This window comes from Melanerpes formicivorus, unplaced genomic scaffold (genome assembly GCF_026170545.1).
Source record: "Melanerpes formicivorus ecotype bairdi unplaced genomic scaffold, bMelFor1.0.p_v2 SCAF_9, whole genome shotgun sequence".
Classification (NCBI taxonomy): domain Eukaryota; kingdom Metazoa; phylum Chordata; class Aves; order Piciformes; family Picidae; genus Melanerpes; species Melanerpes formicivorus.
Window position 1 is genome coordinate 15,715,246 of NW_027142361.1, and position 23,984 is coordinate 15,739,229.

General features: G+C 51.4%; 1 protein-coding gene across 5 annotated transcripts in view; it reads right to left on the minus strand.

The window, feature by feature from the left end:
* Positions 1-23,984, minus strand: part of EFR3B (EFR3 homolog B) — an 89,978-nt gene that overhangs the window by 2,429 nt on the left and 63,565 nt on the right. For 4 of the 5 annotated variants that reach the window (XM_068143149.1, XM_068143150.1, XM_068143145.1 and 1 more), the window contains exons 5-20: positions 20,260-20,381; positions 15,812-15,961; positions 13,534-13,668; positions 13,153-13,231; positions 12,351-12,486; positions 11,650-11,811; positions 9,743-9,854; positions 4,855-4,906; positions 4,483-4,655; positions 3,806-3,881; positions 3,014-3,175; positions 2,328-2,459; positions 2,147-2,214; positions 1,242-1,369; positions 777-868; positions 403-451 (exon numbers count right to left, since the gene is read on the minus strand). In XM_068143149.1, coding sequence (XP_067999250.1) covers positions 403-451; positions 777-868; positions 1,242-1,369; positions 2,147-2,214; positions 2,328-2,459; positions 3,014-3,175; positions 3,806-3,881; positions 4,483-4,655; positions 4,855-4,906; positions 9,743-9,854; positions 11,650-11,811; positions 12,351-12,486; positions 13,153-13,231; positions 13,534-13,668; positions 15,812-15,961; positions 20,260-20,381 — 1,828 coding nt within the window. The remainder of the gene's footprint in view (positions 1-402; positions 452-776; positions 869-1,241; positions 1,370-2,146; positions 2,215-2,327; positions 2,460-3,013; positions 3,176-3,805; positions 3,882-4,482; positions 4,656-4,854; positions 4,907-9,742; positions 9,855-11,649; positions 11,812-12,350; positions 12,487-13,152; positions 13,232-13,533; positions 13,669-15,811; positions 15,962-20,259; positions 20,382-23,984) is intronic. The other variant, XM_068143148.1, reaches the window with a different exon arrangement.

Consider the following 23,984-nt stretch of genomic DNA (forward strand, 5'->3'; position numbering starts at 1 on the left):
AGTCTTTCCTTATCAGAGAGATGCTCTAGTTCCCTCAGCTTCCACTGGAGTACTTCCAGTCTCCAGTACTTCCCTGTCTCTCAAACTGGGCAGGCCAGAACTTCAAAACAGTATTCCAGATGTGGTCTCAGCTGACTCTCAGCTCAGTTGGCTCTCAGCTGCTCCCCACCCTCACAGACCACCACTTCCACACCTTCCCAGTATGGATTTGGGCACCCCTAGAAGGCCAAGGAGAACATCTCCAGTGTCTGGCTCTGGGACCAGCTCCATCAGAAACATGAAATGTTGCCATGGCAATGGGGACTCATCCCTCCATGGTGTGCACACACAGACATGGGGTGACAGCAAGCATCACCACACCAGACTCCACCTCTCTTTGCTATGGCCATCTCCCTCTCTTACTTATTGCCTTCTTCAGCGTCTCATACGTGATCTCCTCTGCTGGTGCTCTCTAAAGGAAGGAGAAAAGGAGATGAGGCTCAGCACATAGCACAGGACACTGGTTTTGGACCACAACAACCCAGAACTAGGTTGCATTTGTGCACCAATCCCTGGTCCTTAAAGATTCCCTGCACTGAGTTGCAGGCTGGTACATGAAGGGGCAGTTTGGGTCTGTTTGACCTTGCTTGCTGCAAGACATGGTGGGTCTGAGTTACAGGCCCCTGTGCTTGCAGCCAGGGGAACAACTATGGGTGAAGCCAAATGGAGAATGAAGGGGCAGGCTGCTCCAAGGGCACAATGCAGAAGGGGTGAGACAGCCCCCATGGCTCTAGTACCTGCTCCCGCTCAGGGCTGTTCCTTGACTCCACCTCCACCTGCAGAGAAATGGTCTCACCAATGCTCTTCCTCTTGGACAAGCGATCTTCATCTGGGGAGGAAGAGGAAGGGCTGAAGAGCTCATTGAAGCTACCTTGGGGGCAGTGGGGTGAGTGCAGGCAGCTCCCAGCCTCACATCCCATTCTCACAGCAGTCCATCTAAGCCCAAAGCCATCCAAAACAGCAGAAGTGAGGACTAAGCCAAGCCTTTCATAGCCATCCAGTCACGCATGTGGCAACCCCAGGAAGTTTCCAGTTAGCCACTTTGTGCCTCAGTTTCCCCAAGGCTGCACCTCCAACAGCGAGCAGGAAAACAGCCAGCCCATTTGGAGGACAAGAACTTCACACCCTCATAACTGTGCAGTGCAAGAGGGCCTAGTTTCCTCCTCTCCCAGTTCCCCAGGAGGCCCTGGAGTGGTACATACCTGTCAGCTGGGGGATGTAGGGTGTGCTGAGGCGGTCTGAGTTGTAGCCACTGCCACCCAGCACCTCGCTGATCTTGCTCTGCCAGAAGACCACCTCTGGGCCCAGGCAGTCAAGGCTCTTGCTCAACCTATGGAAGTGGAGAAAAACCAACAGAGATGGCAGCATCAGTCCTGGTAAGAGAACCATGCCAGAATGGTTTCCAGTCCCTTTGGGTCAGAAACAGAACATTCTCATGGCTTGGGATGCATCACACTGTTGGTGTGCTCAGGTGGCCATGAAGGCAAACAATATTCTGGCTTCATCAGCAGTGGTGTGGCCAGTAGCACTAAGGCAAGGATCATCAACCCTACATACTCAGTACTGCTGAGGCTGCACCTTGACTCCTGGGATCAGTTTTAAGCCCCTCACTCCAAGAAGGACATTGAGGTGCTGAAGGACATCCAAAGAAGGGCAAGAAAACTGATGAAGGGTCTATAGCACAAGTCTTGTGAGGAGCAGCTGAGTAAACTGGGGTTGTTTAATCTGGAGAGAAAGAGGTTCTTGCTCTCTACAACTCCTTGAAAGGAGGTTTGTCCTACCCAAGTGACAGGACAAGAGAAAATGGCCTCAAGTTGTTCCAGGGAGGTTTAGGTCAAACATGGGGAACAATTTATTTCCCAGAAGGGTTATCAAGGCCTGGAACAGGCTGCCTAGGGCAGTGGTGGAGTTTCTAGCCCTGGGATGGTTTAAAAGCCATGTAGATGTGATGCTGAGGGACAGGGCTTAGTGGTGACCTGGCTGAGTTAACAGTTGAAGTTAATCTTAAAGGTCTCTTTCAACCCAAGCAACTCTATGATTCTATGATCTCATGAGTACCAGTCCTTCAGAACAGATAGTGGAGAAGAAGGTATTTCCAGGCTCTTACATGGGTTTCTCCACAAACACATCTTCAGGGAGCAGATAAGGAGCTTCCTTCTGTCGCATCTGGATGACCTGTGGAAGACATGCAAGAAGCCAAGCTCAAACCCCATGGGTGGCCAGGAGGGCTGATGTCTGAGCTGCTATAGACAGAGGCTTCAGCCCTGGCCCCAGCCACTCCCTCACACCTCATGGATGTGCTGGCAGAAGGTGGGCACGGTGGTGAGCTGGCTGATGAGGTTCAGGTAAGCCGCACCGAGGGCAAAGAGAGCACAGCGGTTGTAGGCTGTCAGGTTGTCCTCATTGATCTGGGCAATCTCCTGCAAGAGAGATACAGCTCTATAAGACAAGGATGGATAAGGCCCCAGCCTGATCTCCATCCACCTTGTGGCATCATCTGCCTTCCAAACATCCTAGCTTTTGGAGCCTGGCTGTGCCAGTACTTCATACAAGGCAGCTGGGGTCTCTGCCTAGCCTGTTGGGTTGATCCTCCTGTGGTGGGAAAGCTGAGAGCAGGCAAAGCACCTGATCTCCCTTCCTCCAAAGAGGAACAGCTCCAAATCATTCCCCCTTCCAGAGGCTCCTTCCCATCTAAAGAAGATTTTTTTACATTGAGGGTGGTAAGCCACTGGCTCAGGTTGCCCAGAGAAGTGGTAGATGCCTCATTCCCAGAGCCATTCCAGGTCAGGCTAGACAGGGCTCTGAACAATGTGATCTAGATGAAGATGTCTCTGCTCACTACAGAAAGTTTAGACTAGATGATCTTTAAAGGACCCTTCCAACCCAAAGATTCTATGATTCTTTGATCACATCCCAGCTCACTCACCCTGTGGTGCTGAGCTCCAGCAGCCCACCCAGCTCCCCCGCTGCCTACCTGCACTGCCAGCACCAGGCGGATGAGGTCCACCATGACCTCCTCGTTAGCCAGCTCAATGCTGATGAGCATCAGGAGGCTGAACAGAGCCTCATAGTGAGCCTGCACATTGCTCTCCTCCTTGCATATCAGGTAGATGTGTCGGTAGAGCTGCTGGCCATGCTGTTGGGACACAGAGAGATGTTTGTCACCTCCTGAGCATCTGCCATCAACACAGAGAAAGAATAGCAGCAGGGCCCAGCAAAGGTGCCTCCATCCATGTGGGAAAGAGCAGAACTCCAGCAGTCACCAAGTAAATGAAGAAAGCCTCCAGGGAGAAGGAGTTGTGACTATCAATATGAATAAAATAACATATGACAACTTGGAAAGCCATTTGATAAAGAGCTTTTGGGGTACCAGCACATCCTGGGGTTCTCATTCCTTGTAGCAAACAGCAGGGAAAGGGTTGCCCAGAGAGGTGGTAGATACCACAGCCCTGGAAACATCCCAGGCCAGGTTGAACAGGGCTCTGAGCAACCTGTTCTAGTTGATGATGGCCCTCCTGACTGCAGGAGGGTTGGACTAGATGGCCTTTATAGGTCCCTTCCAGCCCAAACCATTCTGTGATGCAGGAGTCTAAAAGGCCCACACATAAAACACTGATGCAGACTGAATCCCACCAGCTTTCCCAAGGGACATCTCCAGGTCCAGAGGCATCATGGTACTACAAAACTCAGTGTGAGTTGGGGACACAGTGGCACAGTCCCTACAGTGGTCTGCACAAGGACAGCCTGGCCCAGACCCTGACACTACCTTCTTCATGAAGATGGTATCTTGGCGTGAGCATTTGTCCACTTTCAGCTTCAGGACTGAGATGTCGCTGATGGTGCTGCAAGGAAAGGCAAAACTCAGACACAGGAGGGAGGAAGCGTGATTGCCACATGCCTGCAGAGGTCTGCATCAGAAATGAATCATCTGGGAGGAAGCTAAAGGTAGCTTTTAAAACCCACCTGAGCAACTGAGACATTCAAGAGCACTGAGGCAAATCACCACAGGATCTTGAGGCAGTGTGCTCATGAACACCAAGGCAAGCTGACATAGAAATGTCCAAGCAAAACTGCAGCAAACCCTATGGAGATGCTCCCACCTGGGCTTACAGTCACCTTCTTCCAAGGTAATGCAGCATGGGCAACATGAGTGCCCAGCAATGCAGTCAGTGGAGCCACTTGAGGAGGTTACTGCTCCTGTGCATCCTCCTGGGACCATTGTCTAACCACAATTACATTCAGCAGCATGATCCCACATCCAAAGAGACCTTCCATCCACGTGACTCTTCACAGACCCCTGATCTGCAGCATTAAACCACCCCAGAACTGGTACCAAGTTAAATAACTATCCTTCCAGTGCTTTAAGCCCAGCAGGTCTCCCTCCCAAGCCTCCTCTGCAGTGTCTGCAGGTCCCAGCCCTTTTGAGGGGCTCCAGGGACACACCTGATGGTGGAGAACTTCTGTCGGTTCCCGTGGCGATCAATGAAGCTGATGAGGATCTCCAGGACAAAGAGACGAATCTCAGCATCTTCCATGAGGGCTGCAGAGAGCAGCCTGTCCAGGAAGGCACTGGGAAGTGCTGTCAGCATGTTACTGCACTGGAAGCCCACAGAGACCTTCAAGCATCAAAGAAAACAAGAGGCAGCATGACAGTGTCAGCAAGAAAAAGGAGGTGCAAGCAAGTACGGCTTCAGTGCTTCCTAAATCACCCCAGGAGAGAGATCCCCAAGCTCAGCTCTACCACACCAGCAGCTGGGGAGCTCAGAGGTCTCCTGGGGGCTGGATGTTCCTGTGGGGATGGTGCCATGTTCATACCTGGAGGAGGGACTTCAGGAGCATTATCTGTGTCAGCCGATTACGGTTCTCCCTGCCATGGAAAGAGGAAACACATGGTAAAATCCAGGTGGAAACAAGACAACCTTTCTTTCCACACCCAAAGGATGGAAAAGCTTTGGAAAAGGCAGGACCAGTTTCCCCAGAGTAACCACCACAGACAGCCATGGTGTAAAGGTCTCCAGCAAACAAGCTCCAACCAGCGAAAAGGCCTCTAAAGGAACGATGAACAGTGGAATGATGAAGGAATGAGGACTGTCCAAGTGCTTAGCCTGCCACAGGCATTGGAAACAAAGCAGCATTTGCACCTCCAAGGCAGCTGCAAGCTGAGTTCAGGATGATGAACCTACCTCTGGACATCCCTGTCCCATAGGGACTCTTAAGGGACACCAAGCACTCTTTCTGAACAGGGTCCTCACTCTTAAACAGCTGAGAACTGAAGGGATGAAGCCCAAGCCCACCTGGTCCCGGGGGCACCTCTGCTCCTTGTTCCCATCACACTTCTTGCAGAGCCACTGTGAACCAAAGTTCCTCTGCAGCAGTTCAGTGCAAAACAAGAGGGAATCTGGAATTCTCTACTGTCTGAACTTGGTCTTTCCTAGTTTTGGGAGGACACAGGGAGCACACAAGGGATTTCCAGGCTGTCCTATCACATACTGCTTGTGCTGCCTATCTCTGCCCAGAAGAGGAGGCTCTGGGGAGACTTTATTGGTGACCCGCCTGGTGGATGTGGGGAGGCCTGTGGATGTAGTCTACCTGGACTTCAGCAAGGCCTTTGACACGGTCCCCCATAGCAAAATCCTGGCCAAGCTGTCAGTCCATGGCTTGGACAGCAGCACTCTGAGCTGGGTTAGGAACTGGCTGGATGGCCGAGCCCAGAGAGTGGTGGTGAATGGTGTCACATCCAGCTGGCGGCCAGTCAGTAGTGGAGTCCCCCAGGGATCAGTGCTGGGCCCCATCCTCTTCAACATCTTTATTGATGATCTGGATGAGGGCATTGAGTCCATCATCAGTAAATTTGCTGACGACACCAAGCTGGGGACAGGAGTTGATCTGCTGGAGGGTAGAGAGGCTCTGCAGAGAGACCTCGACAGGCTGGACAGATGGGCAGAGTCCAATGGCATGAGATTTAACACATCCAAGTGCCAGGTTCTGCACATCGGCCACAACAACCCCATGCAGAGGTACAGGCTGGGGTCAGAGTGGCTGGAGAGCAGCCAGGCAGAGAGGGACCTGGGGGTGCTGGTCGATGGTAGGCTGAACATGAGCCTGCAGTGTGCCCAGGCAGCCAGGAGGGCCAATGGCATCCTGGCTTGCATCAAGAACAGTGTGGCCAGCAGGAGCAGGGAGGTCATTCTGCCCCTGTTCACTGCACTGGTTAGGCCACACCTCGAGTACTGTGTCCAGTTCTGGGCCCCTCAGTTTAGGAAGGATGTTGACTTGCTGGAACGAGTCCAGAGAAGGGCAACGAAGTTGGTGAGGGGCTTGGAACACAAGCCCTATGAGGAGAGGCTGAGGGAGCTGGGGTTGCTTAGCCTGGAGAAGAGGAGACTCAGGGGTGACCTTATTGCTCTCTACAACTACCTGAAGGGGGGTTGTAAACAGGCAGAGGTTGGTCTCTTCTCCCAGGCAGCCAGCACCAGAACAAGAGGACACAGTCTCAGGCTGCGCCAGGGGAGGTTCAGGCTGGAGGTCAGGAGGAAGTTTTACACAGAGAGAGTTATTGCCCGTTGGAATGGACTGCCTGGGGAGGTGGTGGAATTGCCATCACTGGAGGTGTTCAGGAGGAGACTTGACAGGGTGCTTGGTTACATGGGTTAGTTGATTGGGTGGTGTTGGATGATAGGTTGGACGCGATGATCTTGAAGGTCTCTTCCAACCTGGTCTATTTTATTCTATTCTATTCTATTCTATTCTATTCTATTCTATTCTATTCTATTCTATTCTATTCTATTCTATTCTTGCTGGAGAAAGCTCATGAGCTAATAAAGGAGCAGTAACACATGGCCTGGCACAGCCAGTCTAGCACTGAGAAGACATGGGCCTGATGGAATGGGTCAAGAAGAGGCCACAAACATAATCAGAGGGCTGGAACCCCTCTGCTATGAGGAGAGGTTGAGAGAGTTGGGGCTGTTCATCCTGCAGAAGAGAAAGCCCCAGGGAAAACTTCCTGTGGCCTTTCAATACTTAAAGGTGGCCAAGGTGAAAGATAGGAACAGATGTTTTAGCAGGGCCTGTTGTGACAAAACAAGCGGTGATGGATTTAAACTAAAAGAGAGGAGACTCAGACTGGATAGAAGGAAGAAACTGTTTCTCCTGAGGGTGGTGAGACACTTGCCCAGGTTGCCCAGAGAGGTGGTAGATGCCCCATCCCTGGAAACATTCCAGGTCATGTTAGACATGGCTCTGAGTCTGGTTGCAGATGTCCCTGCTGCCTGCAGAATTGGTTGGACTAGAAGACCTTTCTAGGTCCCTTCCCACTGTGTGATGCTATGATTCCACGAGAGCACAGCCATTCTGGGGCTAGCAGCCCAATCATACTCCTGCAGTGAGGAAAGCTGCCCTGGCTGGATGGCACCCAGCACATCTCCCACCACGTGAACTGGGACCGAGGGCAGGCATCAGGAATCACCCCTGTGTGAGCAAGGAGCAGAGCACTTCCCATCAGCCAGCCAGCAAAGCCTCTTCTCCCACCACAGACAAGTGGAAAGAGCCTGACCGTACAGCCAAGATAAATATAGCATCAAGGGCTGCTTGCTCCTTAACTACATGTTTCAGAGCTGATACCTCAAATAGCTCTCATGGTCTGTTCCCACACTTCTCAAGCAATTATCTTGTTTGGGTGTTTTCCCTTCCTTCTCTTCCTCCACTGCTGGATATAAATATCACCTCCCGCTCAGTGTTAATAAAAGCTCAGAGGCAACTCAGAGTGGGGAGGCCGCAATGTGCAAGCCAGTCCCGTGAAGTAATACACAAGCCTCTCAAAAGCTATGGCCAGCTCTTGCTCACCACTGGCCACCTCACTGCCCTCAAGACAGCTGAAATGTGGACACTTGACAGGACAAGAGGAAATGGCCTCAAGTTGCACTGAGGGAGGTTTAGGATAGACATGAGGAACAATTTCTTCCACAAAAGGGCTGTCAAGGCCTAGAACAGACTGCCCAGGGCAGTGGTGGAGTCACCATCCCTAGAGGGCTTGAAAAGGCATAGAGATGTAGTGCTGAGGGACATGGTTTAGCAGTGATGTGGCAGTGCTGGGTTAATGTTTGGGCTTGATGATCTTCAAGGTGTATTCTAACCAAATCAATTCTACCATTCTAAGTCACACCCCTGAATATTATTTTTAGTTCCAGGCTAATCCTGGGATGACACCCCAGAAACCAGCTCCTCTCTCAGCAGGTACCTGCAGCACCACAGCCTGTAAACATTTCTCCCCCTTGCCTCTCTGGTGTTCTAGTGCTCCTTGTCATCATGTTTGCAGCAGACAGCAAAATACTTTAACCATGAATCAGATGTTGCTCAGCTTCCCTTGCTCTTCAGAGGAAGCTCTCCATGCTCAGCCAAGCTGTCAGCCCATAGCTTGGACAGCAGCACTCTGAGCTGGGTTAGGAACTGGCTAGAGGGCCCAGCCCAGAGAGTGGTGGTGAATGGTGCCACATCCAGCTGGCAGCCAGTCACTAGTGGAGTCCCCCAGGGATCAGTGCTGGGCCCCATGCTCTTTAACATCTTTATTGATGATCTGGATGAGGGCATTGAGTCCATCATCGCTAAGTTTGCAGATGACACCAAGCTGGGGGCAGGAGTTGATCTGTTAGAGGGTAGGAGAGCTCTGCAGAGGGACCTCGACAGGCTGGACAGATGGGCAGAGTCCAACGGCATGAGATTTAACACATCCAAGTGCCAGGTTCTGCACATCGGCCACAACAACCCCATGCAGTGCTACCGGCTGGGGTCAGAGTGGCTGGAGAGCAGCCAGGCAGAAAGGGACTTGGGGGTGCTGGTTGACAGTAGGCTGAACATGAGCAGCAGTTTGCCCAGGCATCCAAGAAGGCCAATGGCATCCTGGCCTGGATCAGGAACAGTGTGGCCCGCAGGAGCAGGGAGGTCATTCTGCCCCTGGACTCAGCACTGGTTAGGCCACACCTTGAGTCCTGTGTCCAGTTCTGGGCCCCTCAGTTTAGGAAAGATGTTGAGTTGCTGGAAGGTGTCCAGAGAAGGGCAACAAAGCTGGGGAGGGATTTGGAGCACAGCCCTGTGAGGAGAGGCTGAAGGAGCTGGGGTTGCTTAGCCTGGAGAAGAGGAGGCTCAGGGGAGACCTTCTTGCTGTCTACAACTCCCTGAAGGGAGGTTGTAGCCAGGTGGGGGTTGGTCTCTTCTCCCAGGCAAACATCACCAGAACAAGAGGACACAGTCTCAAGCTGCAACAGGGGAGGTTTAGACTGGATGTTAGGAAGAAATCCTTCATAGAGAGAGTGACTGGCCCTTGGAATGTGCTGCCCAGGGAGGTGGTGGAGTTGCCATCCCTGGAGGTGTTTAGGAGGAGAGTGGATGGGGTGCTTGGTGCCATGGTTTAGTTGATTAGATGGTGTTGGATGATGGGTCGGACTCGATGATCTCAAAGGCCTCTTCCAACCTGGTTAATTCTATTCTATTCTATTCTATTCTATTCTATTCTATTCTATTCTATTCTATTCTATTCTATTCTATTCTATTCTGACAGTATGCCCATGTCCCACTCTGTCCCCAAAGTGATGGCTTGAGAACCTCCCCAGCACTTTCAGCACTGGCTTCAAAGCCTTATACATGGGATAGCAGCAGGGAGAGCAGGGTTAGGGGGAGGATGAGGAGTGAGGAAAGCATCAGTTCTCACCCAGCTTTGCCATCCTCGATGGAGTGCTGTGAGGAGGGCAGTGGCACCTTGTTCATGATGAAGACCATCACCTCAGACTGCTGGTAGGTGGGTAGCGTGCTGGCAAAGGACCCTGTGAGGATAAGAGTGAGCTGGCTGTGTGCAAGGCACAAGCCAATGCAATGGGATCTGCTTGTGTGCCCCGCTCCAAGCTGGAAGCAGGACCCTCATAGCAAGACTGGAAAAGGACGAGGCCTTCCAGGATCCAGCAACCATAGGCAGCTTTTTCTTCAGGGTGATTCAAGAGGCATCAAAATTCCCCCTGGGTCAGGCAGTCCCAGGCCCAGGCAGGGCGAGGCTGAGATGCCAACACCTCTCTCTGCCTTTTCCTTTCTTGGGGCTGGTGCATTTATCATCCTCAGCAGCTGCAGCATTCTCATTCCCCATTCTCCTTCCTTTCCTCAGGGTCCCATACCCCAGGGTGCTGGTCAACAGTCAGCTGAAGATGAATGAGCCAGCATGTGCTCAGAAGGCAAACAGCATCCTGGCTTGGATCAGCAATATTGTGTCCAGCAGTTCTAGGACAGGGATTGTACCCCACTACTGGGCACTGGTGAGGCTACATTCTTATACTAGGTTCAGTTTGGGGCCCCCTCAGTCCAAGGAGGACACTGAGGGTCTGGAAGACATCCAAAGAACAGCAACAAAGGTGGTGGAGGGTCTAGAGCACAAGTCTTGTGAGGAGTAGCTAAGGGAATTGGGATTGTTCACCCTGGAGTAAAGGAGGCTCAGGGGAGATCTTCTCACTCTCTACAACCCTCTGAAAGGAGGTTGGAGCAAAGTGGGGATCAGTCTCTTCTTCCAAGTGTGACCGTTTGAGGCTGTGCCTTTAAGAAAGGGACAGTGCTGGGACACTCTCTGGGTGAATGTTTTGGTATCAAAATGAAAACATGATATTCTAAATGAATTTCATTGGTAGATTGGTAGAATGCAACTTTTAAGTTTTAGTTCAGTTGGAAATCTTTCTCAGTTCCTCTCTGTTCTCCCTTTCCAGCCTGTCTGCTTCTGCACAACTAGCCAGAATGACCTTGAGTAACAGATAAGCAAAACTAATCTCTGCATGTGCTTGGAGGACTAATTAGAATTCTCTTCTTTAATAACTGCCTTTTCTCTCTCTAACCCTTTTTGGGAAAAAGGGGAGGTAGGGGGAGAGAGGGGGTTACAGGGGGGGAACCCTCCTCTGTCCGGAGGAGGGAGTTTTGTTCCTGTATTTTTTTCCCTTTGTTGTATATTTCTGTATATATATTGTAAATACTGTATATATTGTGTATATACAACCTGCATTTCATATTGCTTGTAAATATAGCATATCCTTTGCTTCTCCAACTGGGCTAGCTGTGGTTTCTTTCTTTTGTGGGGGAGGGAGAGCTAGGCCTTCTCTCAATCCACCACACCAAGGAATAAGCAATGTAACAAGGGGAATTGGCCTTAAGTTGTGCCAGGGGAGGTTTAGGTTGCACATGAGGAACAATTTCTTCCCTGGAAGGATTGTCAAGGCCTGGAACAGGCTGCCCAGGGCAGTCCCCATCCTTAGAGAAATTTAAAGGCCATGTAGATGTGGTGTGAAGGGTCATGGTTTAGTGGTGACCTGGCAGTGCTGTGTAAACAGTTGGATTTGAGGATTTTTAAGTCTTTTTCCAACCAAAATGACACCACAAGTGTATGACTCTCCCTGTGCTCAGCAGCCCTGCTAGGGATGCCCAGGGTTGCAATGCCATCTGCTGATAACCTGTCACAGCAGACAGAAATCACCTCACATCACCACTGCTAAGATGAGGGTGACTTTGTTTCACCCCAGATAACCCTGCAGATAAACCCACCCACCAGCACAAGCCCATACCCACTCCAGGCACTGCAAAGCACCCCACCTATGGTTTTAATGACAGCCTCCTGGAACATCCTCTCCTCATGCTCCTTGATGATCTTGGTGCTGATGCCGGCAGCGCAGTCGTAGCTCCCAGTCAGTGCGTAGTCGATGCTGAGTCGCAGCTGCCTCAGCAGGGTGTTGAACACCTCCAGTACTGTGGGGCCTGGAGTGGTGAGAGGTGAGAGATGGTGGAGCATGGTTAGAGGACAGCTGCAGTTTTCCACATGGAGATGGAAGCTGTATTTTCCCAAAGGACAGTGTGGTTTATGTGCCACACCACTCCATAAAGAGACTGAAAAACAGTTTGGCCAGACAGCAGGAGAGCAGCGTCCTTCCAGGAGCACCATGAGGGCCTGAAGATGAGCCAGCAGCATGCCCAGGTGGCCAAGAACACAAACAGCATCCTAGTTTGGATCAGCAACAGTGTGGCCAGCAGGACCAGGGTAGTGATCATCCCCCTGTACTCAGCACTGGTGAGGCCACACCCCGAATACTGAGCTCACTTTTGGGCCCCCCACTCCAGAAAGGATCAAAACTATTCTATGAAATGGCACAGAACAGATCCCCAGCACCTCTGTATGCTCCAGATTGGAGCCTCCATCATCAGCTCACATGCCAGAGCCCAGTCCAAACCTCCAGCACCGCTCCTACCACAACAAAAAGGTGAAGGGATGTATGGAGAGGATCACTTTATCCACTTACCAACAGATCCAGAGGCTGCGATCACAGCTGCCTCTGAAAGGACCTCCACGATGCCTGCTCGCACCGTGGCTGCACTCTTGCTGTTGGCATCCAGGTGCCCCAGGAGCTGCTGGATCACGAGATGAGAGTGCTGAGGCTAGAAAGAGTGCATGAACATCACAGAATCATGGAACCATGGAATTGCTTAGACTGGAAAAGACCTTTACAGCTACCAAGTCCAACCACTGACCCAGCACAGCAAAGACCACCACCAAACCAGGTCCCACAGCGCTGTGGGTGCTGCATGCACAAGGTGACAGCCTGTTTCTATAACCCACATGGCTACCAGGGACAAATCCTGCACTGAGTCCCTCCTCAGCTCTGCTCAGCTGTGGTGCTGAGGGACGTGGTCTAGTGGTGACCTGGCAGTGCTGGGTTAACAGCTGGACTTGATGGTCTTAAAGGTCTCTTCCAAGTAAAACAGCTCTGTGATTCCATGAATCACTCCTGGGACTGAGATAGAAGCTCCACAAGCAGCATCCTAAAACATACAGGGCTGGCACATAGCCAGGCTAACACCCACAAGCCCGTTCCCACACTCCCAGCCCAGCCCACACTGCCACACACCCACCCCCTGCCTGTCCTCAGCCCATCGTGGCGGCCAAGATCATTGCGAGCGCTCGGGCTCGGCGCTGCCGGGATGCAGCAATGCAGCGATGGTGGCTCTGACTCAGCCCAGGCATGGAAGCCGAAGCTGGAGCCTCCAAGCATGCACTTGTGTCCCCAGCCAGTGCCACCAGGCAGAGTCCCACCAGCTCCTCACTTGGATTGAGTACATGATGATCCTGAAGCAGCAAGTGGCAAAGATCTTCGGCTCCCAGAGTGAGTGGTTATCCAGGTGGCTGAGGAGGAGATGCAGACAGAGGGGAAAGTAAACTGTCAGTCCCTCAGACCCTGCAGGACCAGGGATGGCCAGAAGCATCAGGGAAGAATCCCTGCAGGCAAGGGCAGGGACACGAGCTGACTTTTCTCCATGACAGCTATCTATCCTGTGCCACTGCATCCAAAGACAAGAGCGAAGCCTGAAACCCAGCGCCCATCTCCAGCAGCGTGCTGAGGAACCTTCACCCAGCTCTGCCCCTCGCTAGGTGCTTGCCCATGCCTCAGCTTCCCTTGGGGCAGACCCGAGGGACACCCGACTTACATGAGGACAGGCTTGATGGCGTTCTTGATGTTGCCATAGGCCGCTCGGCCCAGCAGCTCCCGCAGACACCTCTCAGCCAGCTCTGCAGGACTCTCCTTCTCCTTCTCAGTGGCTTGCAGCAGCGAGGGGGAGCGGCTGTGAAAGCAGAGGAGGGCGGTGAGAGCAGTGCTGAGCGTGCGACAGCAGGAGAGGCACAGAAGCCAGCCGGGGACGGCTGGAGCAAAATGGTCATGGCACCTGCCTGCACCTCCTGGGTTACCCCTCACAGAGCCCACAGTCACCCCACAGCAGGTTGATGTCACCTTGTCAGACAGACAGGGTAGCTCCATCCCAGCAGTGCTCAGTGATAAAGTGCTGCTGGACTGGAACCAGAGCAGAGAGCAGCATGTGTGCACGGATGGCAGAGAGCAGGGAGACGTGCCAGGATGGCCCTGCCTGCAGTGGCAGGTTGTGCCAGGCAGCAGGGACAGTCCCTGCATCCCTGGGGCTGGAGGAATGATCATGGAGCACAGTGCTGCAGGAGGAAGGATGTTATTGGGGATTGAGGGGGGGTGAGGACATGGGATATAACATCCTCCCAGGGTGGACACAGCTGCCCAGGGGAGAAAAAGTAAAGCAGTCATGACCGGGCACAAGTCACCCTGAATATGCACACCCCAGAGGAGATCCATCTTACAGATATACAGGTTGGACTTGATGACCTCAAAGGTCTTTTCCAACCTGGTCAATTCTGGGATTCTGTGATCTATCCCCTTTTTCTACACTTGGGCTTGTCTGCCACCACACAAACACCACAAATGCTTTTATCACCTTGATGCTTCAGTTTAGAAGAACAAAATGAAAAGTCATCAGGCCAGAAGCCAACTTCCCAAGTCTGAAAGGTCCCTCTTAACCTTGAGAACAAAAACCCCAGGAGGAATTCATGCCTGTTTTGCTGCTCTGTGCTTCTGTTAAGCAGCTCCCCATCAAACACCCAGCTGGTGGCAAGCACACAGCTGCTGAGAAGTCACACCAAGAGAATGGAGGGTCAGCAAGTAAAGCCATATCTCAGTTCCTGAGATTCCTTGTCTGGCTTTAAAACAGTTTCTGTAGCACTTAAGCAGGAATCCCTCAAAACAGGCAGCTCAGAGCCTTTTCAAACTGCACAGGAATGTTCTCTGTTTCACAGGAGCCATGGTGCCCTACTGCAATAACCTTCATTGCACTGGGGGCACAGAGTTCCTATCACATGCAGCATCCTTCACAGAATCCCAGAATCCCAGCGTGGTGGAGGTTGGAAGGGATCTCTGGGGACCATCTAGTCCAAACCCTCTGCTAAATCAGGGTCACCCAGAGCAGGCTGCCCCGGATTATGTCCAGGCAGGTTTGGAATCTCTCCAGAGAAGGAGACTCCACAACCTCTCTGGACAACCTGTTCCAGTGCTCCAGCACCCTCACAGGGATGATGTTTTTCTTCCTGTTCAGATGGAACTTCCTGCATCCCAGTTTGTGCCCACTGCTTCTTGTCCTGTCCCTGGGTACCACTGAATGGAGTCTGGGCCTATCCTCTTGACCCTGTCCTTTAGCTATTGATCAGCATTGAGAAGATCCCCTCTCAGGCTGCTCTTCTCCAGGCTAAACAGCCTCAGACTTCTTAGCCTTTCCTCCTCACAGAAATGCTTCAGTCCCCTCAACATCTTTGTAGCCTCTTGCAGCAGAGGCTATCTCCAATAATTTCTTGTCACTCTTGAACTGGAGAGCCCAGAACTGGACCCACTACTGCAGTTGTGGCCTCACTATGGGCAGACTAGAGAGGAGAATCTCCCTCAACCTGCTGACCACACTCTTCTGAATGCATCCTAGGAGACCATTGGTCTTCCTGGCCACAAGGACACATTGCTGGCTCATGAGGAAGCTGATGTACACCAGCAGACCCAGGTTCTTCTCCACAAAGTTGCTTTCTAGCAGGGCAACCCTAACCTGTACTGGTGCATGAGGTTTTGCCTCCCCAGGTGCAGGACCCCACACTTGCTCTTGTTAAACTCCATGAGGTTCCCCTCCACCCAACTCTCCAGTCTGTACAGGTCTTCCTGAATGACACCACAGCCTTACAGGGTGTCAGCCACTGCTCCCATCTTTGTCTCCTTCAGTGGAGTACTCACAGGATCTCAGACAGGATTTGCAGACACAAATCATCATCCTGCAACACCTCTGCCCTGAAAAACCTTGCCAAGAGCCACTCCAGGACCCCAAAGCTTCTGTCAAAGTAGGTGGCTCATGACAGCAGCATCCAGCTCACCTTTCAGTGTCTTCTACGTTCTGTAAGTTGAAGAGTAGCGAGGGCACAATTTTGTCCATGTGCTGTGGGTCCCAGATGTTGGCTTGGAGTTCATCATTCACTGTCTTCCTCACCACTCCTTGCAGGCCTTTAATGCCAGACATCCGGATCCTAGGGAACAAAATGACACCAAAGTGCTTCCTATCTCTAAAGCAAATGGGATAGCTTTACATTCACATACACACAGGGATCAAGCTGGGCAAGACCTTGGACAGGAGACACTCATGAGGGAGCTGGGATTGTTTAGCCTGGAGAAGAGGAGGCTCAGGGGAGACCTTCTTGCTGTCTACAACTACCTGAAGGGAGGTTGTAGCCAGGTGGGGGTTGGTCTCTTCTCCCAGGCAACCAGCACCAGAACAAGAAGACACAGTCTCAACCTGTGCCAGGGGAAGTTTAGGCTTGAGGTGAGGAGAACGTTCTTCACAGAGAGAGTTGTTGGCCATTGGAATGTGCTGCCCAGGGAGGTGTTGGAGTCGCCATCGCTGGAGGTGTTCAAAAAGGGATTGGACGCAGCACTTGGTACCATGGTTTAGTAGTCAGGAAGTGTTGGGTGATAGGTTGGACTTGATGATCTTTGAGGTCTTTTCCAACCTTATTTATTCTATAATTCTATGATTTCTTGGCTGCTGGAGGGCTTCATGCAGGCAATGCCCCAATTCCCATTTCCAGACCACAGGGAAATCCTCCTGCCCTGAGAGAAAGTCGGAGCAAGGTGAGGTTCGATCTCTTCTCCCAAGGAATCAAAGAATAGGACAAGAGGAAATGACCTCCAGTTGTGCCAAGGGAGGTTTAGGTTGGATACAATGAAGAATAGTTTCAAAAAAGAGTTGTCAAGGTCTAGAACAGGCTTTCCAGGGCAATGGTGGAGTCACCACCCCTGGAGGTGTTCAAAAAGGGATTGGACAGTACAAGACATGTACATGTAGCTGTGGTACTGTGGGATGTGTTTCAGTGGTGACCTGGCAGTGCTGGGTTAATGGCTGGACTTGGTGGTCTTAAAAGGTCTCTTCCAATCAAAACAAATTCTATGATTCCATGATTCTGTGGTTCTATCCCTGTGGCTTCCCACAGCCTGACAGACATGAGTAGAAAAGGCTCTGAACCACCCAAAACCATCCTGGCAGCAGCAGCTGGCCTCCCTCCATCATCCTTCCTGGCAGGTGCCCAGGGCAAGCAGCAGCCACGCATCTCCACAGCATCTCCACTAAGGATGGAGAGGTGGCACCAGCGAGCCTGGCCTCTCTGAAGGACTGGATTTGCACCTGGGAAGTCTCTGTTCCCCAACATGCTTGGAGGGTGCTCCCATTTCCCCCTTTCCAAGCAGCCACAGAGCTGAGATGTACCCATGGGATACTGGATTCCATGGAAACTGAGGTGCTTTTGGACATGTGGGTCCAGAAACCTTTACCTTGCTCTAGTCAATAGGGTCATGAATAAAAATTTCCCTATCCAGCAAGATTCCCAGCTCTGAAACCAGCCCCTCAACACACTCTGCTAATGCCTGAGAGAGATGCCACGTGCTTATCAGCAGGAATGAAGGCATTAAATAACCTGCTCTGAGGGCTCCCAAAGCATTTAGCAGATCTAATCAAGGCAATAATCAGACTGAGGCACAGTTCTTGAGGCAGGAGCTTTGAGCAGGACCAAGGGCTCAGAAAAGCAGTCTGCTCCTGCTTAATTACAGGAGCTGCACAATTCCTCTCTCCCAGTCTCCAGAGCAATTTGGCCAGCAGCATCCAGTGCCCTGAAGCTGAAGTGAAAATAATGAGTCCTCTGCATTACTTCCTTATTAAAGAAAGAAAACCACCCTGTAAGTCTGCAGTGTTAAAAGGAGGTGAGCTTGGTCTTGGGAGACAAACCTCCCTGAGGTGTAATGAATGGAGCTAATTGCAGGGGGTCATAAAGTGATGTTCCCCGAGGCTCACTGCTGGGGCCAGTCAATGATCTAGATGAGGGGATCAAAGGAACCCTCAGTAAGTTGGGTGGGAGGGTTGATCTGTTAGAGGTTCAGGAAGTTCTACAGAGGGATCATGCCAGGCTAGATCAGTGGGCCAAGGTCAATGGGATGAGGTTCAACAAGACCAAGTGCTAGGTCTTGCACTTGGATCGCAACAACCCCATGAACACGCCAGGCTTGTGGAAGAGTGGCTGGAAACTGCCTGGTGGAAAAGGACAGCACCAGAACAAGAGGACACAGTCTCAAACTGCACCAGGGGAAGTTTAGGCTGGAGGTGAGGAGAAAGTTCTTCACAAAGAGAGTTGTTAGCTGTTGGAATGGGCTGCCCAGGGAGGTGGTGGAGTCACCATCCCTGGAGGTGTTCAAGAGGGGATTGGACGTGGCACTTGGTGCCATGGTCTGGTAGTCGTGAGGTGTTGGGTGACAGGTTGGACTTGATAATCTTTGAGGTCTCTTCCAACCTTATTGATTCTATGATTCTATGACCTGGGAGTGTTTGTCAACAGCCAGCTGAAGACTAGACAGCAGTGTGCCAGGTAGCCAAGATGGCCAACAGCATCCTGGCTTGGATCAGCAATAGTGTGGCCACTGCCCCCTGTACTCAGCATTGCTGAGGCTGCTCCTGGAATATTGGGTTCAGCTTGGGGCCCCTCACTCCAAGAAGGACATTGAGTGATGGAGTATGTCCAGAGAAAGGCAACAAAGCTGGTGATGGGTCTGAAGTCTTCTGAGGAGTAGCTGAAGGAAGTGGGGTTCTTTAGCTTGGAGAAAAGGAGGCTGAGGGGAGACCTTCTTGCTCTCTACAACTCCCTGAAAGGAGGCTGGAGTCAGGTAGGGATCAGTCTCTTGTCAAAGGAACAAGTGACAGAACAAGATTAAAAGGCCTTAAATTGTGTCAGGGGAGATTTAGGTTGGACATGAGGAAAAATTTCTTCTCTGAAAGGGTTGCAAAATCTTAGACCAGGATACCCAGGGCAGTGGTGGAGTCCCACCACTGGAACAGGACTGTGGCTGCCAGTATCAGTTATAAGAATCATTTAAGTGCCACTCACTGTGGTAGTCCCCTGGAGGGACTGAAAAGCTGTGTAGATGTGTTCCTGAGGGACATGGACTAGTGGTGACCTGTCAGCACTGGATTAGTGGTTGGACTTGATGATCTCAAAGGTCTGTTCCAACCATAACTATTCTATGAACCTCAAGGCTTCACCTCTCTGCAAGGCAACCTCTCCCTGGTGTGACAGCTCTGGGAACAGCACCAACACCATGTGCTCAAACACCACCTGACATCTGGGCTCTACTCAAACCTTGTCTCTGGCAGCAGTGGTCTTATGCCCAGAGCTTCACAGTATCAGCCACAGGTGCCATGCCATCCTCACAGGGCAGCTTCTCTTTAAATCCCTCACTACCAGGCCCAGCCTTGGCAGCAGTAAACAACGTGAATCTGGCTGCTTTAAGCTGTAATTAACCCCCGGGGTACATTTCCCATCACAGCAAACACACTCTAGAGAGCTGTAACCACCTTTAGAGTGGAAAATAACAGACCACAAGACTTCAGGAGGCACTTTTTGAGTCAATATTCACTCTGTTAAGAGTGGAGGACATCTTCCCCTCATCATCATTTTTCCTTTTGGGGACAGAATAACCTTTTTAGCTCCTGCTCTGAGCTCCAGATGACAAATGCTTAAAGGGGCACTGAAACAGCCCTGTGATGGGCAGGCTGCAGGTGTTACCTGCTCATATTCTGCCCAAAGAAAAGAAATTGGAAGGCTGAAGGCACCTCTGTCCTGCCAACAGCCATAATGAGATTGAGCATGGCTGCCCTTCTCTCAGGACAACAAATGCAGATCGTCTTCTCTTACACACATGTAACACTGAAACAGAGGCTGGATATGGACTGCACTGTGTTTTCTAAGCTCCTGTTCCATCTTCCCATATAGTCAGTGAGGCTTAATGCTTGGAAAATAAGCATTGGGAGATCCCTGTGCACTGGAGCATGTCCAAAGGAGGGAAATGAAGCTGGTGAAGGGTCTGCAGCACAGCAGCATAAGTCTTGTGAGGATCAGCTGAGGAAACTGGGGTTGTTTAGCCCTGAGAGAAGAAGGCTTTCACTCTGTCACGGGTTGAGGGGAAGGCCTCAGCCTTTTCCCCCCCACAAAGTGAAGGAAAAAAATTACCACAGGTAACCACAGCCAGATGAGCAAAAGAACGCTGTATTTACAAGCTGTTTAGGAAATGCAGGGGGATATATACACAATTTACAGTATTTACAATATATACACAGAAATATACAGCAAAGTAACACATCATATTCATTCTCCAGACAATTCATGCAGCCTGCATGCAACTTCTCCCCAAAAGCAGGAAAGGCAGAGGCTGGGGGGCACAGGGAAGGGCCCCCAGGAAACGTTCAGAGAGGCAGGAGGTGCAGGGATGCCCCGCTGAGAGCACTCACTTTGTGCGGATGTCCAGGTTGTCGTGGCTAGAGTGGCACATCTCGCTGAAGCGGGACACAAAGAAGTCGTAGCTGCGGTGGTAAGAGGGGGTGTCCTCCTCAATGTTGGCAAACTTCACAAACTGGCAGAGGATAGAATATGATAGAATAGAATTAACCAAGTTGGAAAAGACCTCTGAGATCATCGAGTCCAACCTATCACCCAACATTATCTCATCAACTAAACCATGGCACCAAGTACCCCAGCCAGTCTCTTCCTAAACACCTCCAGTGATGGTGACTCCACCACCTCCCTGGGCAGCACATTCCAAGGGCCAATCTCTCTTTTTGGGAAGAACTTCTTCCTAACATCCAGCCTAAACCTCCCCAGCGCAGCTTGAGACAGTGTCCTCTTGTTCTGATGCTGGTTGCCAGGGAGAAGAGACCAACCCCCACCTGGCTACAACCTCCCTTCAGGGAGTTGTAGACAGCAAGAAGGTCTCCCCTGAGCCTCCTCTTCTCCAGGCTAAGCAACCCCAACTCCCTCAGCCTCTCCTCACAGGGCTGTGCTCCAAATCCCTCCCCAGCTTTGTTGCCCTTCTCTGGACACCTTCCAGCAACTCAACATCTTTCCTAAACTGAGGGGCCCAGAACTGGACACAGGACTCAAGGTGTGGCCTAATCAGTGCTGAGTACAAGGGCAGAATGACCTCCCTGCTCCTGCTGGCCACACTATTCTTGATGCAGGCCAGGGTGCCATTGGCCTTCTTGGCTGCCTAGGCACACTGCTGGCTCATGTTCAGCCTGATATCAACCAGTACCCCCAGAGAAGAAAAAGGGCTCAGCCCAGCATGGCAACAAACCATCTTAAAATTCCTCTCCAAAGTGGCAAAGGCTGAGTTTGGCCTACGCTCAGGGAGGTTCTACTGCCCAGCCACTCTGCCCTGGTGAGGCCTCACCTGGAGTGCTGTGTCCAGTTCTGAGCAATCCAGCTCAAGAAGCACAAAGAACTACTGGAGAGAGTCCAGCACAGAGGCACTAAGATGAGAAGGAGACTGGAACATCTATCATACGAGGAAAGGCTGAGTGAGCTGGGTCTGTTTAGCTTAGAGAAAAGGAGGCTGAGGGGGGATCTTACTTGAACTTACAAACATCTAAGGGGTGGGTGTCAGGAAGATGGACCCAGACTCTTCTCAGTGGTCCCCAGTGACAGAACAAGAGATAATGGACATAACCTTGAACATAGAAGTGCCATCTAAAAGTGAGAAGAAACTTCTTTACTTTGAGCATGGCAGAGCACCAGAACAGGCTGCCCAGAGAGGTGGTGGAGTCTCCATCTGTGGAGATTTTCAATGCCTGCCTGGATGTGTTGCTATGTGATCTGCTTAAGGTGATCCTGCTCTGGCAAGGGGGCTGAACTTGAAGATATTCAGATGTCCCTTCCAACCCCTAGCATCCTCTGATTCTCTGTGACTGAGCTGCAGCAGCACCCAGGACATGGAGTCATCACACAGAGATGGGCCATCACACAGCCCAGACAAGCTCCAGCAGCACCTGGGATCCAGGTGCTGCACATATCATTGCAAGCCCCAGAGTTCCCTGTTAAGGGTATTTAGGGGTGCAACAAGGCTCTGAGAGATCCCTAATATGCAACTCACACTAGTAAGAGGAGATAAATTTGCCCCCAGCTTCTTTTCATCCTCCTGGATGGCACAAACCTCGTTCAATGTTTCCCATACATTGCTGCAGGGGTAAAACAGCCTTGGAAAGGCCTGTGGAGGAGAAACCAACTGTGAGCAGGTTCTAAACCACACCTTGTATCTTGCTTGCAGGATGCCATAGCATGAGATCCCATGAGCTCACCAGAAATGCCACCCAACTGACAGCTTTCGTGGAGAGAATTAAGGAGGGAGAAAGGATAAAAACAAGCTCCCAAGCTTTCCTCTGAATGTCAAAACTTATTCATGATGAGATGGGAACAAAGGGTTGGGCAGGAAGGAGGAACCTCCACTCATCCAGTCCTGTTGACAGGGATAGCTTTTGCAAAAGGAAAATAAATGAAACCTCAAAAGCACAACAGCTGCCACAGAATCCAAGGGATCAGCTCCTGGCTGGGACACGTGAAGCATTCAGCCTGCATCCCAACAGCATCTGGTGCTGTGAACAGGCAAGGTTCCTCCTTGGCCTGGGACAGGCATCATCCCTCTGCTTTATCCTCCCACTCAGAGCAAGGACAGAAGCAGCTGCTTGCCAATATTCTGGGCAGAGAAATTTGCCAGCTGCTTTTGTGCTCCTGTACTGCACCCTCTGCAGCATGCTGGGGAAGGTGAGGCTGCTTGCACGGGCATGGGATGAAAGTTATGATGTAGTTGCCATCACAGAGACGTGGTGGGATGACTCACATGACTGGAGTGCTGCAATTGATGGCTACAGGCTCTTCAGGAGAGACAGGCAAGGAAGAAGGGGTGGAGGGGTGGCCCTGTACGTCAGGGAGGCACTAGATGCCATTGAGACGGAGATTAGGGACGACCGGGTTGAGTGCCTGTGGGTAAGAATTAGAGGGAAGGCCAACAGGGCTGACATCCTGGTTGGAGTCTGTTATAGACCACCCAAAAAGGAGGAGGATGTTGATGAGTCATTCTATAGGCAGCTTAAGGCTGTCTCAAGATCGCCTGACCTTGTTCTCATGGGTGACTTCAACTTGCCTGATATCTGCTGGGATCTTAACATAGCAGAGAAGTGGCAATCTAGGAGGTTCTTAGAATGCATGGAGGACAGCTTCTTATCCCAGGTGCTGCGAGAGCCTACCAGGGGCAAGGCTATTCTTGACCTCCTCTTCACCAATAGGGAAGGGTTGGTGGGTGATGTGGTGGTCGGAGGGTGCTTAGGGGCCAGTGACCACGAGATAATTGAATTCTCATTATTTGGTCAAGCTAAGAGGGGTACCAAGAAGACCTCCACTCTGGATTTCCGGAGGGCAGACTTCAGGCTACTCAAGGAACTAATTCAGAGGGTTCCTTGGCATAAAGCCCTTAAAAACAAAGGGGTCCAGGAGAGCTGGTCCTACTTCAAGGAAGAACTGTTGAAGGCTCAGGGACAGGCTGTGCCAATGTGCCGGAAGATGAGCCGCCGGGGCAGACGGCCAGCCTGGATGGTTAAAGAACTTTTAATGGAACTAAGGGAAAAAAAGAGGGTGTATCACCTTTGGAAGAGAGGGGAGGCAACCCGTGAAAAATTTAAGGATGTTGCTAGGTCTTGCAGGAAGAAAATTAGGGAGGCAAAAGCGCATTTGGAGCTTAGTCTGGCCTCTGCTGTGAAGGACAACAAAAAGTCCTTCTATAAATACATTAATAGCAAGAGGAAGGGCAGAGACAACCTCCACTCCTTGGTGGACACGGAGGGGAACGTTGTGATAAGGGATGAGGAAAAGGCAGAGATACTTAACACCTTCTTTGCCTCAATTTTTACTAGCAGGACAGAATGTCTTCCAGACAGCTGGCCTCCAGAGCTGGCAGAAGGAGCCAGGGAGCAGCATAGTTTTCCACTGTTCCAAAATGGGGTAGTTGGTGATCTGCTCAGCCGCCTGGATCCCCACAAGTCCATGGGACCAGATGGGATCCATCCTAGGGTGCTGAGGGAGCTGTCAGAGGAGCTGGCCAAGCCGCTCTCCATCATTTTTCAGCAGTCCTGGCTCACTGGCGAGGTCCCAGAGGACTGGAAGCTGGCCAACGTGGTGCCCATCCATA